This window comes from Bactrocera latifrons, unplaced genomic scaffold (assembly GCF_001853355.1).
Source record: "Bactrocera latifrons isolate USDA-ARS-PBARC rearing strain unplaced genomic scaffold, ASM185335v1 scaffold_96, whole genome shotgun sequence".
NCBI lineage: Eukaryota > Metazoa > Arthropoda > Insecta > Diptera > Tephritidae > Bactrocera > Bactrocera latifrons.
The window spans coordinates 931,318-949,321 of record NW_017537667.1 but is presented as its reverse complement, the minus strand read 5'-3'; the positions used below and the strand labels follow the sequence as shown (position 1 = coordinate 949,321).

At 35.2% G+C, this 18,004-nt stretch overlaps 1 protein-coding gene across 3 annotated transcripts; it reads left to right on the top strand.

The window, feature by feature from the left end:
* Nucleotides 1-1,495: 1,495 nt before the first annotated feature.
* LOC108977804 (solute carrier family 22 member 13) lies at nucleotides 1,496-16,825 on the top strand. 3 transcript variants are annotated; one of them, XM_018947716.1, is made up of 6 exons: nucleotides 1,496-1,790; nucleotides 13,891-14,808; nucleotides 14,876-15,030; nucleotides 15,096-15,599; nucleotides 15,671-15,811; nucleotides 15,893-16,305. In XM_018947716.1, the coding sequence occupies exons 2-6, from the start codon at nucleotides 14,030-14,032 to the stop codon at nucleotides 16,303-16,305; spliced, it is 1,992 nt and encodes a 663-aa protein (XP_018803261.1). In that variant the 5' UTR covers nucleotides 1,496-1,790; nucleotides 13,891-14,029. The 3 variants fall into 3 exon arrangements, with proteins under 3 accessions (XP_018803261.1, XP_018803262.1, XP_018803263.1); XM_018947717.1 differs by lacking the exon at nucleotides 1,496-1,790 and adding an exon at nucleotides 10,484-10,689; XM_018947718.1 differs by lacking the exon at nucleotides 1,496-1,790 and having other exon boundaries at nucleotides 14,030-14,808; nucleotides 15,893-16,825.
* Nucleotides 16,826-18,004: the final 1,179 nt, after the last annotated feature.

Sequence of the window (18,004 nt, the reverse complement as noted above, 5' to 3'; positions counted from 1 at the left end):
TTCGGTGACACCCGAACTTAGCCCTTCCTTACTTGTTTTCTTTAAGCATGTGGATATTTACTTACATAAAAGTATATATCGTCACCTAATATACAAAACAACGTACCATCAAAAAAATTTAAACTGAGTTTTTRTTGCTCACGATTCACTACATCATACTACATAGTATATGTATGTGATAAAATTTTCAAAATTTTGTCCTATATAACTACTATGTAACCAATATATAACCACTATCTAACCCAGATATAACYATTTTATATCCAAAACTCAAAATGTTTTTCAATATGAGTGCCTTCTATTATATCGTTTTGCCTTCGCCTGTAAAGTTATGAAAAGTGATGTTACATTATTTTGCATTTTAGTTGATGATATATAGATATAAGATATAAGTATGTGTATGTATCTATAAAAAATCTTAATATCGTTTACGTGGTCAATCGTTTACTTCCTTGCATATACTTCTAAAATATCACTATTAAAGTTAAAATTTCAATAGTTATTAGTTCTGCCATAAGTTCTGTTACACATTCACGCACAGTTTCTATTGGTATTGACGATGCTGCTCAAACAAAAAAAAAATTTACGACACTTCTATTGCGTATTCGACAGGAAGTGTGCTCCAACTGTAACCACGAACTTTAGATCAAAGAAATAAAATCTGGAGATCTAGATGGCTAATCATCGTATGAAACGAGAAATATTATTTGTGAGCAGAACCTTGCTGATATGTATGTATATTCACTGCTCACCAAAGAAGAGAGTATTRCTTAACTGCTTTACCATGCCTTCTAAAACAATCTGCTTGCATAACTTTGCCCAAGTTTCAACCCCATTTTAGCAGAAGTGAAGTGGTGTATGGATTCACAGGAGACTTCCCACCAAACCATTACAGCAACTAGATGGTGACCACGTCAAATCCTAGTAATAACATTTTTTACGTCTTCGGAAGCTTTTGTTTCTTCTTCTGCTATTTASAGCTTCATTCGAGAATTTAAACCATATCTGAAATATTTGTAGCGCGATGACTCTTGTGTAAAATTTTCCTAAAGCATTGAGAAGACATTTAGCAAGGCAGTAGTTGATTGAGGTCAACAAAMAAAAACTTACCAAAGATACTAACGCGCTGAAGTCGTATACATAGGTGGTACTTCCAGCAGCATCCTCGAAGAGTGTATGTATAAGCGTGTAGATGTGTATGTATGCCTGGATCTGTGYGGCTTTAAAGCTTCTTTGCTGCCGACGACAGCTTTGACCGCTCCGACCAACCGATCTGACTGCCTAAAATGACGCTACATACCTACATACACACGCTTGCTCGCTTTACTGACTTTCATTCATGCTTATTATATAAACTTTTGTGGCGAGCTGCCCGCTTATACGAGTATTCTTATTTCTTATTGTTTATATACATAAATTGTTGTATAAATCTTACTGTTCTAAGTTTTGACGATCGCTGGCGTTCATTTCAAGCGTTTCAGTTGCGCATCGGGCGTTCAACCGGACGGACGGTTTTTAAAGTTGCTCAAGAGTAACATATGTACAMAAGTGAATAAGACAAAAAACGCGAAGCGTAAGAAAAAGGCAAGAAGGCAAAACGGCAAAACGCTTTTAGTTCGCGGCAGCTAGTTTAATAGCTGATAAGTATAAAACATTTGTGCAACGGCACCAAAGCGCGCATTTGAATATTCGAGTTGTTGTGAATAACTGTTTGGTGAATTAGCCGTTATTTTTTTCTTTTTTTTACAATAAAAAGTAACGAAAAGTGTGCGTTGCAGCATCCTGCGCAGGTAAATTGAAACAACAACAAAATTATTTATCTTCTCTGTTTACGTTTAGTTTCGTTGTTTTAATGTCACATACACTCTTTGTGGCATAGAGAATTCGACAAGCTTTTTGAAAACTACGGCGAAACAAAAAACATGCACTAGCACATATACATACATACAGACATACATACATACGTACACACACGGCTGCACATGAACGCGAAAGTTCGGTTATTAATAAACGCGTTGAAACACCTGTTTGAATTGTGCAACTCACCGACGAGAGGCGAACACTGCGCGCTAAAATTATGCAAGTCAACTCACTTGTTGTTTCTTTTTTTTGTTTGTTTTTCGATTTGTTTCCGTTTTTGCGCTAATTTCAGTGTATACTTCAGAAGAGAATGTCATGGAATCGTTGATATGAGCATTTGAAAAATGACCCATTTTTTTAAGTGCACACTGTATAAACTGTTTACTGTATGCGTCTGTATGTGTGTGCAGCAATAAACCTCACCCCAATTTTTTAAAAATAAATTATAACTGGATAGTTTAAATATACAAAGTGTGCAAGTATACATATATACATACATTAGAACGGGTCGATATTTTACCATAAAGTCGGGAAATGTTCTCCGGATCATTATAATCACCTTTACCTAAGAGTTATGGGTCTAAAACCAGCGATTTTTAATGCAAAGTTCCAAAAACCTGAATAATCGGTTGTATGGGAAATATGTATGTGTTATAGTTTTCCAATCGCTGACACGAAACGGTTTTAAAACCCACAGTTTCTTAGGCAAAGTTATTCAGTGTAATCCGTAGAACATTTCACGCATATACATATATGTGACCTGGTCTACGAAAAGGGAGCTAACGTGCGAAAACTAGTTTTCTATCACGTGAAAAAGCATCTCATCTCCATCCGAATCAAACTAAAAAGTGAAAATTGATTTTTTGACACCTAACCCCTTTCCGTAGACCAGGTCACATATGTATATATTTTTTTTATAATTAAATACAAATTTATGAAATGAGATAAATGCTTGCAAGCGCTACTTTTACATATTAAATAAATACAATTTATTAAATTGGATTAAACGTTGGCATGTTAATGTGTGAAGATATTGTGTTTGTCAATCCGAGTCAAATTTGATTATACGCATAAACATGTATTATATGTATATGACATATAAATAACTTTAACCGAGGTTCGGCGTATAACTGTGTATACATACTTATGTACATACATATATGTAAGCATATATAAAAACAGGGCCTGTTAACTGGATAAACGGTAAATAATTAGGGTTCACCTTGACAAGCTTTATGTAGACTTTAGAGCAATCAGGTATTCACCAACCTTCGCTTTCAAGGAACCAACTAAACAGCGCGTTTGAATAAYATACATATGTACATATGCATGTAGATGTATTTCAGTGTCCTCCAGTCATAACCGGTTAAATCRTGTTAGGATGAAAATAAATTATTTTTCAGCACACTTAATCAATACTTGTATAAAGTCATAAAGCATGCTTTGAACTCATAAAACACAATTAAAATCTCCGAAGCTCGGGAWGTCAAGAGAAAACACACATAAAATATCAAACGGTTGGGTTACTAAGTTGTTGTTGTTATTATTGTAGTGGCTAAAATAGAAACGAAACAGTTTTAGAGTACTGTCGAGTAGACAATCCTCGGCCGWATACAAATCCGAGTCCGCTCCGTTTATGTAGAACCGACAGTCGTGACAACGATATGCTAAATCGTTAAAATCAAAATAATATTATCATTATTTTGAGCCGTCTTCGCACAGTTGTTAGAATTTTCACACTCGATGTCGTTTTGATATTACGTTAAAAGCTTATATCAAAGTATTATTTCCTAGCCATTAGTCGAATAACCACACGAACGAATTTAAAGTGGGCAGTTTTCGGAGAGGTTCTTTCCGGATCTGACGAAGCTTTTGGTGTTGTCAAGGTCAGTTTACACAGCTGTATTACTTATGCGGGGATACCAAATTCGGACATCGCGGCATAAAGGCAGTTCCTTTTCGTGCTGTCGAAAGCAGCTTTGAAATCGACGAAAAGGTGGTGTGTGTCGATTCTCCTTACATACATATAAGCAAACAGATATGGCTAAATCCACTCAGCTCGCCAAGCTGGTCATTCTCGAAGCATATAATACACACATATGTGTAATGATTTGAACGTTGCTATTAATGCATTTATAACTGCATGTTCATTAAATATTTGCTTTTAATAAATTAATGTCCTGCATACCTGTAAGTMCATATACTTACATAAATATATTTTTATTGAATTTATTTGCTTTTTTATTTAGAAATAATTATGTTATTTATCAAAAATATTAAAAATTAAAAACAAATCACMTTCAGCTATAAATAAAATCATTTGAAAGTTAGTTGCTTTGCAAAATAAGCTCGAAACTTAGGAGACGGGCATGCGTTAAAAAATTTATATTTTCTTATTTTAATTTCAATTTCATTTCATTTACACTATAATTGAAATTAATGTTTTATTTAATTTTTTGAATTAAATTGATCGAATTAAAATATAGAAAAACTATAAAATCGACCACTTTTATCCAAAAGTTAGTTTGTGTTTTACTCATTAAACGTAATAAATTAAAAACTATAATTATAATAATATAATAATTTAGTTTACTTATGCTTACTAAAACTATAAGAACAAAAAAAAAATTTAAAAAAACCCGTAACGAACCAAAAATAATATTCAATCGAATAAAACGTAAATTTATTTGCAAAATTAGAATTTTTTAATAATTTTTTTTTCCAAAGCCAAGTGCAGCATTTTTAGTTGAGTTTAAAATTTCTGCGTATTTCTATAATTCTTATTTATTTATGTATGGAACCAGCAAAGGCTTTATACTCGTAWAACTTCCAGCACACCGCACAAATATTGACTAAGATTATTACCCAATAACAGCTGTTTCAATAAATTCTACTTTTTTCTACATTAAAACACAAAACCAATATTTCTTCCTATAATTATCGACTGATTGCTCGAATTGTTTATAATTATGTCGTTGACACACACTTGCGCTTAGTTATGTCATTATGTAATTTATTTGAGCTTGTTGTAAATAATTGCGTGCTGCAACGAAAACAGACCTTAATTTGGAGTAGGTTTRCATTACAAAGTACTGTGAAAAATATGAATAAAATATAGCCATATCGCGACGCCCTATAGTGCGACTTCTTCAACCTGCTGCTGGAGAAAATAATTTGAGTTGCAGAACTAAATAGARAAGGTACCATCTTCTACAAGAGTGTACAGCTGCTGGCATATGCCGATGATATTGATATCATAACTTTGAAGCCGTAGATAATTTCGTCTATCTTGGAACCAGCGTAAACACGCAGGATAACTMTTGCCCACAGGTGCTACTTCGGACTGAGTGGGCAATTGAGAAGTAAAGTTCTCACTCGACGAACTAAAACCAAACTCTATAAGTCACTCATAATTCCCGTCCTGCTATATGGTGCAGAGGCTTGGACGTTGACAACAACTGATGAGTTGACGTTGCGAGTTTTCGAGAGAAAAGTTCTGCGAAAGATTCACAGCCGTTTGCGCGTTGGCCGCGGCGAATATCGCATTCGATGGAACGATGAGCTGTATTAGATATATGACGATATTGACATAGTTCAGCGAATTAAAAGACAGCGGCTACGCTGGCTAGGTCATGTTGTCCGAATGAATGAAAACAYTCCAGCTCTGAAAGTATTCGACGCAGTACCCACCGGGGGAAGCAGAGGAAGGGGAASACCTCCACTCCGTTGGAAGAACCAAGTGGAGAAGGACCWCGCAGAAAGAAACGACCGGCGCGCTGTTGTTAAMTCGGMTATAAGCGCGTAAGCGGTGTCTACGCCAACTAAGAAGAWGAAGAAATACGCGAGTAGTCTCTTACACACACTCTTTTCTCCACAACAAGCCGCTCATTTGTCAGAACCGCGAATATCGGACCACTAAAGGATATACAGTAAAATTCCTACAAATATTCAAAACCAAGTTCATGTAGACAGAGATAGCTTCATGAAATTTGGCATGAATCTTCACTCAAATCAGCAATATYCAAACGAATTGTTATATCGGATCACTCTTTGCTATACATAAGTATGTATGTATGTTGCTGCCATACAAACTAATCGATCAAAATTAAGAAATTGAATTAAAACTTTTTTATATATCACAAGTTTTCAAGTTTGATTGCAACCAAGGTCAAAGTTTTTTTTTTTTTTAATAAAAAATTTCATTACCATATTTGGTTTGCATACTTAAATAGAATTAAATATTAAGCAGAATATCGGCAACCCGGTTTGATAATAGAATATTTGAAGTAGCATATTCACTTTTTTTTCTTCAATATATTTAATGCTATTATTAAATTATTTTTATTATGAAAATAAACGTCTGTGAATAATAGTAAGAACCAATTCAGTCGTAAAACAAAATATTTTTGTTCCGAAGATTTTAAAAGCGCAATTAAATGGATTTTTCATCACAAAAAATAAATGAAATAATTAAAATTAAATAATATATTATAAATAAAAAGTTAAATTCCATGCTAAAATAATTCAATTTATATAAAAAATTATGTAATATAAATAAAAATAGAATGCTATGCTAAAATGATAAAATTTCCTTTAAATAAATTAATAAATATTGCGCACAAGTTGCTATTATTTTATATGCAACTGTAAATTCTCACGCTCTGATTTATGTATATGCAATAAACATACGAGATAAATACTAATAATAACTACCGAACGATTAGCGCCTCGTAAAAACTATATGTACATGCACATGTATATGTACGTTTATGTATGCGTGCTCATGCTTCTTCGTTGCAATCACTAAAAAATCACACCAATCAGGTGGCTTATCGGCAAATCACACCTTCTACCGGGCAAACACGAGTCATAGCCATGCGTGCGCATAGTACCAAGCAAACATATAATTATACATACATACACACCTACACATATAGTATATATAGCGGATGCTACATGCTTATCGCCGTTGCTGATTTTCGGCACTCGGATGTTTGCTTTTAACTCGCAGCGACAACAACGCCTGTCTCTTATACACATCTAGATGTGTATAAGAGACAGCATACATACACACCTACACATATAGTATATATAGCGGATGCTACATGCTTATCGCCGTTGCTGATTTTCGGCACTCGGATGTTTGCTTTTAACTCGCAGCGACAACAACGCACACACCCGCGCGCACACATAGTTTCGGTCTACTATTTACTGATCCGCGTGCGCTGATTTGGCCACTAGCTCTCTCGGCTGTACACAGACTTTAGTATGTGTGTACAAATGGGTGGTATATTGCGATTATATTGCTGTGCCTACGGGAATGGTACTCGTGCGTCATGCGGTGCTAGCAGTTAGTGACATTATCGCCAAGATGTCATCTTGTCCATTATTTTTATGTTTGGCAAATCGACAGTGTGGCGATCGCAGTGCCAATCTCGTGAGCAATCGTTCATTGTGTTTAGTTGTCGCGCATGTCAGCAAAATTTATTTATGATTCTATGTACGTGGTGTTTACTTTAATTCGATCACTGCAATAGTCATCGTTTATTAAATGCACTTACAGGTATACATACATACATATGTACATACGTACATGTTTGTTATTCTTCTGCGTAAATACATCAATTTAGCTGTTTATGGATATGTGCGCCAGTTGTTAGTGTAAACAATTACTCAAATGAAATCTGCAGWTGCAAAGTCGGCGATCGACGACAGCAAGCCAAAGTAAGAAACAACAACAAAAACGGTTAAATGCTATTTTTATACGCTCCCAATCAAAGTAAGCGAAGTGCAAGCGCAACTGCCAAGCAAGAAGCGCCACTGCGAAAATTTTCCTTACAAACAACAGCGTTCGAACTATATACAATATACATACATATGTATGTGAATTTATGAATATTTTTACGTTAATACATACAATGTACCAACTTATTGAAATAGTGCCGTGCATACTTACAATGAAGGCAGCTTGCGTGAAGCGCTCCGTTTGCCACAAGTGAAATGTTGATTGCTCTTTACTCGCCGCTGACTTCGCAAATCGATTGCGTTCCAATGCTCCAATTGAATTCAATTAAATACTGAACGAGATGCACACAAATTAACCAGGCAGTCGTCATAACGCAGGCAAAATAACTGTAGATATTTATATTTTTGTATGTATGTCAGTGAGTTGAGTTACTGTAATTTTCACAGCACTGTAAAGTTAGGGGCGATCGACCTGCTGCAGCAATTACATGCGAAAGTCAAATTTCTAATTATTTTAGAAATTGCRAAATTTTCTTTAAATTGTGGAAATACCGAAATCGATGCAAAAATACACAGCTGTGTGTGAAAGTAAGCCTTCAGCTTGCGCTAAGACCATATTTTTCAAATTTCATTAATTTTCTCTCCTAATATACATATGTATAAAACGCAAAGCAACGTATCATAAAAATAATCGAATCACTACATCCATATGTAGCCTACAATTTTCAGCTGCCGCTGTCCTATATAACCAGTATATAACCAGTATATGACCAATATATAACCAAAACCAATTTTGTTTCAATCTGAGTGGTTTCTATTACATTGTTTTTCCTTCGCCTCTCCATTTATAAAAAGTCATGTTACGTTATTTTGCATTTTAGATGACGCAAAATTAAAATAATTTATTAATATGTCGTCAAAAAAGTAAAATTAACACATTCGCAGTAATTTATTAATTATATTTATTTTTTATAAATTTGTTTGCAARACATTATAATTTTCTCGAAACTAAATTAAAAAGCTCAAAAGTGCTCTGGAAAATCTCAAATTAGCAAGCATACATATATGTATGTATGATTTAAAATGAAAAAAATAATGATTTAAAATGAGTAAATATTCATATTTATATACATATATATTCATTTTCATATTCATCTATACCTAAAATCTTAATTCGAGTAAGCTGAAAGCTAAATTTGGTTCGATCGAAAAACTAGTCTTATAGGCACCATTAGTTTGATATTTTGAAACACTTACCAATTTTTCGCAAACATCGATAGTTTATAGCTTCAAAAATACCAAAATAAAATTCTAAAATGATATCTAAAATAGTTTTCGAGTTACAGGTTTCTTAATTGAAGCGGCTTAGTTCATCAGCTCTTCCCGCAACAACAATTGCCGAGTTTCGAGATTACTCGGAGACAAATGATCCGAYCATAACCAATTTTTTCTGTATGTGCTGTATATAATACACCAAACCATAGCTTAATCTTCTGATCTCAGCAAAAATCGAATTTCGGCAGGTTAAAAATTTAAAAATGTTGAGTAAAATTAATTTTCTTATAAAAACCACGACAAGTTTTTCAATTAAACATTATTTCGARGGCTAATATCTTCTAGAGAAAATTTTTTTTAAGATTTCATTTACGGAGAAGGCCGGAATCACTGCAACAGAGAAGAATACTACTTTTAGCGCCATTTTCAAACAGCATATCTTCCTATCGCTGACTGATATTAAAAAAAAAAAGATTTCTTATAGATTGTTATAGATTAAGCACCAGCACCAATCTCGCTTAACGGCTCATAAAATTCCATGGTAATCCAAATACACTTATGTAGCTGCCTGCAATGCTTTCGACTTTTTGRGGAGCTGCGATAACTCTTAGCGCCCATCCGCCATGTTCGTGCAAATCACACAACAATAACATTGAAATCATGTGATGTAATAAGCGTGAAATATGTCAACATACATACATACGTCATGAGAAAGTTCGCAAGGTACAAGGTACAAGGTACAAATTCAGCGCCAAAAAAGATTGTTTATGCGGAACCGAAAATAAGCACATACATACATATGTACATATGTATATATTCTTGTGCATCATCTTAGACATACACTTGAGTAATTATTTAAYATATTTATGCATGTRCATAWATTAATATAAACATATGTAAGTATGTATATTACCCACTTGGACGAGCCCAAAAAACAGTTACTGAAATTATTCTTCATCATGTTTGTATGTACATATGTATGTATGTACAAATGTATGTTTGTGTCACATGAATCAAGGCAAAAATTGTTGCGCTCGACTTGAGTAAGTCGCAATCAATGTGAAAGATTTCAATAAATGCTTATCAATTTAATTACAATAACAAGTTCAATTACAAACATACAYACAAAGCCCATTTTATTTTCTTGCCTTTGTGGCTTCTTTTTTATATATTTTTCCTGCTTGTATTTCGATTTATTGCTTTATATCCTTTTTTGTTGTTGTTTTACTGCTATATTTGGGCGAACAGCCGGCAAATTGAAAGCGGTAGCTGTAAAGTACTCATGCGAAATTCCGGAATTCTTACTGAAATCAAGCACACACACACACACGAGCGCGCRCAATAGCGACCGGTGCGTTGTTACTGTGTGTGTCAACATGTGTATATTATGATTGTTGCTTACGTCAAATATGTCAAAATGACAAAATCTTTTTCGCGTATCAGCGCAATGTATTTGTTTGCATTTAATAAAGTTTTTAYTGTTTTTGTTTTTTATTTCCACTTTTCCTCTCGCTCTTTTTTGCACGCATGAAATGCSACATTCTTGCGCTTCTTTGGAAACGCATAATTGCTCTGATCTACAGTCGGAATTAGTCACCTGCGAAGTGCGCTCGATAATTAACGCCGAGCTTACCGTTAACACGAGCACACAGTTTTTCAGTTACTTAGCGGCGTTGAACGGATTAGGGTCGCGCGTGTCGGAACAGTGTGAGAGTGCACAGTGACCGCTTAAACTTTAGCACAATTTTTTAGAAGCAATACAAGTTTCATATATTTAAAAAAAAATATATACATATTTTGTCTTACTACGTAAGTAATCGATAGTTTTTTTGTACATTATAAAAAGTATCACACATAAAAATGTATTATATAAAGAATTTAAAAATTGTTGCACATAAAAACTAAATGTCATTGARGAGGCGGAAATTGAAAGAAATAAATCACTGTGTAACCTTAAATGTGCYGTCGCTCATGATTGGTCGCCACTTATATACGCTATAAAAAGGCGRCCAATGGGAGTGCGATTCGCTGACTCGATTGCGAGAACTGTCAAAACCGAAATGCAATCARTCAAAATTTGGCAAAAGTCAATTAAATTTGTGAAACGCAGAAATTTGGTAATATGTTAGTTTACAGTGCTGATCTTGGTGGAAATGTATAATTCGAAAATATAGAATAGAAGGGAACAAATTTGCAATGGCAGTAACAGTACTGGTCGTAAGGGATGGGAAATTTGGCATTTACCTAGAGCAATAAATTTTCACAGGCTCTGGCTRTATGATAACTCATAAAATACCGAAAATTTATGTAAAAAAGGTAAATTTATTCGACTCTGTCATCCTCGAATATAAAAACAATTATTACAAAGGATTTTCAACATCAAACCCAGTGAAATCCACACTAATGAGGACATCATTGATTTTTTCAGGCTTTAAAGTAATTTCACAAATTTACTCTCCAGCGTTCATATGGAAGCCTTCGGTACTAATTATGAATTAGCCTTTTGTACACAATAACTGAGCTGACGTACAGTGTATTTATGTCCTAAAACAGTTTCCACGWCTCCTATGACTATAAAACCATATTATAACCACTTTTATATTAGGGTCAATACATCTAATTCATTCTAAAGAGTTAAAAAATTGTCAAAGTAAAGATKCTCTATCTTCTTCTAAGAAAGGATCGCTAAGCATTGATATCTAGCTCGTAGCAGAATACATTCCATTAGTTAATTTAAAGAGAGAAAACTTAAGAAAATTGAGATCAGAGCTAAATTCTGTCTCTATTAACATTTAAAAAGGTTTATTTCTTTTACGGATCTTTAAACCTTTACGTGCTTTATCAATCTAATCGTCTAACAATCATTGTGTTTTGCAAACAGGGGCAATGTAGCAAAGCTCGTCCAGGGTTAAATTAGTCGGAATTACACAACATGAATTTTGAGAATTCCTTTTAATACTCCATTCGGTGRAATGTTACCATAAACCTTTTTTTCAGTTATCAGCAATCTGTCGCGCTGTGTAATCAAATTCAAGCCAATAATTTTCACCTTTAGGTGTGGCACAGCAGGGTTTCTTTTTCATCCTTCTTTACTTCTTTTTCAATTAAAATTAGCTCAAAACCAGCAGACAAAAGCAATCGCGATATTACAATATTTGAGTCACGGCTTTCAAAGAATTTTTTTTATTATTTTCTCGCTGTAAGTATTACATATGCACAAACAATATATATACAAAACGCGTGCGCAAATTCACTATATACATACCATGTAAAGTATATGACGCAAAAATTGTTTATTTGCACAGTTCACAAACGTCATTGTTTTAAGCAATTATAAGGCATGGCCTGTGGAATKGCGTTATTTAAAGAATTGAAAAGATTGCATTTAAAAATAAAACTTCTTAGAGTAATTATTGCAAAAATAACATACATATATGTATTTGTGTGAAAATTAGAAACCTCATAAGTGCAATTTGATGATTTTTGAGAATTCTGAAAATAAATATACACAAATATTCAAAAACTATATAAAAAAATTAAATTTTTTTCTGACACATACATACATATGTACATATATATTATATATATATATTTACGAAGAAAAAACTATTCCAATAACAATTTTTAAGCACACATAATTAATTAATGCGTGCAGGAAACACAGTTGTCACAAAAAATGCTGCCAGCATTGCAATTTGTGGCGCATTAGCCCGTAAATAAACCAAGCGTGTTAAATTTAAATCCACACTTCGTTTAAGGATGCCATTCATCATCGTTTTCCACGAAATTACAACAGGTTCGCAGTATTGTAAACAAGTGTGACGTCTTCGATTSGCCCATGACTCATTTTTGTGAATCCCATACTGAAATCTCACGAAAAAAGAAATTTAAACCAACTGGATTCTCTTAGTTTATTTATAAATTACATGACTAAAGCCAAGAGAGATGATAGACTACTGYCTTTTACCTTATCTACCTTTCTTTATAAAGTTTTGAAGAAGTAAACAAGTCTTCAAGTGGTTTTTTAGAGTGTGAGCACAGGAGAAAATTCCCTGACTTTTTTAGATTAAAAATAACACTTTCGGCCTAGAAAGCGTAAACCGTTATCGATTCACTTTCTCTTCAGTTTCTTGACAAGTAATGGATTAGATCACATGGTTTCATTAATTATAGTTTTGGTGTATTGTTCTTGCGTTTTAGTCTACTTCCTTATTCTTGCTTTGATCGTTACGCCACTTACTAAATTTCAGCAATTCAAATACAGCACAGGATTAAGGATTATCATAGGTAAAAAGGTTCTTTTTTCGGTGCTATACGATTTTCCGTTTAAAATATCACTTCAAAAGCCAACAATACAACAATAGCTGTGAGCTCAATTCTCTTACAATTAATTTCGCTTAAATAACCAATTGGAGTTTTAGGGAGCTTTCGTTTTAAGTGTACTTTCGCTTGTCGAAAACTATTATTTAAAGTTTTGCTAGTTGGCCAAACAATCCTTACTATTGGGAAGGTAATAATGGTGACCTTTCATAGAATACGAGCAAGAGCGCTGGGTTATATCTATAAAAGAACAATCACTACTACAACAACGGGAAAATTGCATCACCGTAAGATTTTAAACAATTTTGAGTTCATTAGCCTTCAAGCGGATTTCAAGATAACATCCGTTTCCATACAAATTCAATGAATAAAAAGTTGCTGTAAAGGTTAAGATCACTGCTATATGATAATAATATTTCAAATCAAGCTTTGCATGCCCACCAGCTTTATAAAGCTGACACATTCTGTATAGATGAACCTTTAGCTCGGAAAAAATGTACACTAAAGCAGTAAAAATCGAATGTGGCAAACTTATAAGCATTTACATTTTTCTGTTTATGAGTTCCTTAAGCATAATTAACTTAATTTAAATCTTATACTAAATTCTCACATTAATATAATATAACCCAACATTATTTGGGCAATAAAATGACACTCAAAATYAACGTTTTTCTCTTGTCATACTTCCAGAACTTTCCACTGTCCTTGGCAATTACAAGCATTTTTACAATAACTCATTTATTTAAGTGCGATTATTATGCATTTGTGACATTTAAACGCTGCCAACAAACAACAACAACAAGTAGTAGAAACACACAGCATCGCAGTAATGACTCCTGAATTCTTGAAACAACACATTCAACGCAACAACAGCAATAACAGCATATACAGCAATCAGCACACAACAACAAATTACAACAATGACAATGATAGCAGCCGACTGTCAGCGTCACTAACATCCGCCACCACACCACCACTCACACAARCGCACAATGCCAGTCGATATATGACGCGCAATGATGCCAATAGTATAAGTGGTTACACGCCACCAGCAAGCCCAGCGCCAYCAGCCACACCACCACCAYGCACGCCGACGCTCAATGCCAACGTGCGCAACAGAATAYTCGGCGAGGCAGCGCTGGCGCAAATGCCCAAAGCGACGTCAACACCRCCCACAACAGCCGGCGACATCATTGGCAGCGTGTTGGGCGATTTCGGTATTTGGCAGTTACGTTCGGTGCTCATACTCTTTCTGTGCAAATTACCCGCCTCTTGGTTCATGGCCTGCATAATTTACACAGCGCCCGAAATTAAACCGCTCACGCAGTATCACTGCGACGCGGCTGAGCTGACTGCAAATCAGTCGGTAACGGCGAATCAGTGCTACGTGGTGAATTGGAGCGCGAACGTGGGGCCGAATGGCACCTCGACGGGCGMGATGCTCTCGCAGAAACCATGCACGCAATTCATCTACGAAGACAACTTCTACTCGTTTATCATGCAGTACAATTTGGTGTGTCTGCGTGAGATATTCGTGGCCTGGACGCAGTATTGGCATCTGTTCGGCGTGTTGGTGGGCGGTGTCATCGGCACCAAAGCGATGTTGAAGTAAGTAGCAGACTGTTGAGCGAAAGTGTTGGCAGAAGCAGACATTAATGTTTTGTTTTTCTTACAGACTCAGTCCGCGCACAGTCTACATCATTGGCGCGGTGCTGCAGATTATACTGGGTGTGGTCACCGGCTATTCGACCGATCTAACCATGCACTGCATCTTTCGCTGTCTCGCAGCTATTGGCTGCGCGATGATGTTCACCTCGGCGCAGGCAATCTGTAAGTAACAAAAGCACTTCATAATGACTGAAACACTGTCTGACGCGTTATTTTACTCTCACTAGTTGTTGACATTACTGGCGGTCGCTATCGCACCGGTGTCATCATACTCTACGACACATTTTGGTCGCTCGGCGTCATACTGCTGCCAGGCATTTCGTCATTCTTCAACAACTGGAGCCAACTATATTTGGGTATTACCTTCCCTACCGTGATTTTGCTATTTCTGCTGCAATGGACACCAGAATCTCCGCGTTGGCTGTTGAAGAATGGCAACGAACACGACGTGTACCGTGTGGAACGTATGATACGCAAGGCTGTGGACATCAATGAACGTACATTCCTCATACCCGACGATTTTCGCCAACAAATCGAAAAGCTGCGCGAAACTCTGCGTTCCCAAAAACCGCCGGCCACTTGGGTGCAGCTGTGGCGTGGGCCACGCGCCAAGCACTACATGCTGGCGGCGCACGTCGCACTCGCTTGCTACATTGTSAACTATATGGGCATGCTGTTGAATTTGCGCTCATTCGGACGCGACTAYCGTGTGCCGAATACGATAGCGATGGGTAAGTGAAAACGCTGCGCATTATTTATGAAAGCTCGCATGCTTAAAGCTTTTCTGCTTCACAACTTTTAGGCGTGGCTGAGATCGTTGGCTGCTTCATTGCTCTACACTTTGYCATGAAGCAGGGTAAGAAGAAATTCGTGTATGCTGGTTGCTTCAATATTATCGCCGGTCTTATCGGTTGCCTCGGCTGGACCTTTACGCACGCGAACTGTAAGTCTCGCCATACATTGACAAAGCGTATTTTATGAACATTTATTGTACTAACTTCTCTTTTTTTCATCGTTTGTGCAGTGAATCCTGACTTCAAAGTCATACTCTGGATGATCATCGCCCTGGTGCCGAAGGTCAGCGTCTCCTGTGCGCAGTCGTTAATGCAGGGTTGCATGGCCGAAGTAATGCCAGCCCATAAAAAGCAACCTTTTGCTTTCTCCGTTGTGACTTTCGCGCGCATTTGGCTGYTGAGTGCGCCATTCATCAATCTRCTCAAAAAGACMGATGTCGCGCTTTCGCTTACATTTTTCGCCGTGTTAACGGTAATTGGCGGCATTAGCACCTGCTTGCTGCAGCCGCCTCGGCAGAAAAATACAGCTAATCTGACGTTGTCAGAGGCGATCGGTAGCGATGAAGCGAATAAGAAAGAGCGTTCACCGTTAACCGCCACTGTTTGGACGGTCGAGGGCGATACGAATAATACGCGCCTATAAGTAGGTTGCGCCATCTGTYATTATTCATGTGTATTAATTGTATTATTTAGTTAATTTAGCGTGTGCCATCGGAAACAAAGTCTTCGCTCAATAGTTATATACTACATACATACATATATAAAATATTAATAATTAGTCTGTAGTGCAGCTATTACTATTGTTAAAGATATTATTATTACTCGCATACATTTAAAATGAATAACTAACCTTAAAAAATTTATTAAAAAAAATGTAGTTTAATAAATCTGTGATTAACAAAGCCATAACAAGGTATGTTTACATACTTATATACAAAAGAATTTTCTCGTAAAGTTAGACAAGCACAGCCCTTAGGCACTTTTGTTTCCTAATCTTCTAATTAAATTTGTAAATGAATTAATTGTACTTAAGTTTTAATTACGATTGCTTATATTAGTACCGCATTAACGACACGAGCACTTTGTTTTCACTTACAATAGTATATGTTTGTATTCAAAAACGATTTATATCATATATATTAGTAATATAAAACAAATATTAGACAACCACATACAAATGTACATAAATATATGCACTTTAAAAAACGAAATCGAATGGTAATTATTTCGAACTATTAAAAATATTCGAGACTTATGCTTTCGATAGAGCCGAGGAGCTTTAAAGCTCAGTAGCACAATTTTTTATTCGAATATTAAAGTTCAGTATGAGATAAAAGGATTTCGGAAGAACCGAAGAGCCGAGGAGCTTTAAAGCTCAGTAGCACAATAAAAATATTAATATTAAAAAAATTCAAATATTAAAATTCAATATAGATAAATGGATATACTATATTCAATCGGTTTAAGTTTGATAAAAACTGACTAGATTGACACACTGAGTCGTAGCCGCTGCAGAAAATTGTTTCGATTACTCAGTTCAAATTTTATTAAGAGCGTTTACAATTTTATTGCTATATAAATGGCCATAAATGTTGGTATTGTTGTGTTGATGCAACAGACACATATTTTCAAACAAAATTATGGAAATGTAGCCGAGTTGACAATTTCTGACTGGATAAAAAACGTAGTAAGTCATGGGTGATAGATCCAAGTGTCGGCGATACGAAGCAGACTTCTACAGCAATTAATGTTTTTTTTTTATAATTCTTTATACATATATATGTTAAGTCAATTTGAATCTACTAAAAGATGATCAGAAGCAGATGCTAGTAAATTGTTCGATTCACAGCTCTGTTATTTTTAGTGTTATTTTACCTGAAGCTTATGCTAGATGGCGCCGTTAGCTAAATAAGCTAAATTTTTGATTCTTTAATGTATTGTTTTCACTTTTGTGTTTATATAATTGACCACTGCATATTTTTATATTCAAAATTTTTTYTCTCAAATTTGCATGAAAATAACGGTCACACAAAACGAAGCAACTAATAACACTGTGCAACAATTATGCGTGATTACCTTCAATTATTTTCCAAAAAGCCACTTCAATCTTAGAGTTCAATTGCTTTATATGTCTACATTCACACAAATATTTATGCTTATAGGTTATGGCGCATGTGTCGAACGGCAACTTGAATTACAAATATGCTAAATACTGAATCTGTGCAACTTAAAATTTTTAAAAATTTTTTCGTTGAATTTCAACAATGCAAATTCGACTGGTTTGCCTTCACCATCTAAAATTTGCACAAAAATTAAATCGACTCAGTAAACTTTGTAATAAA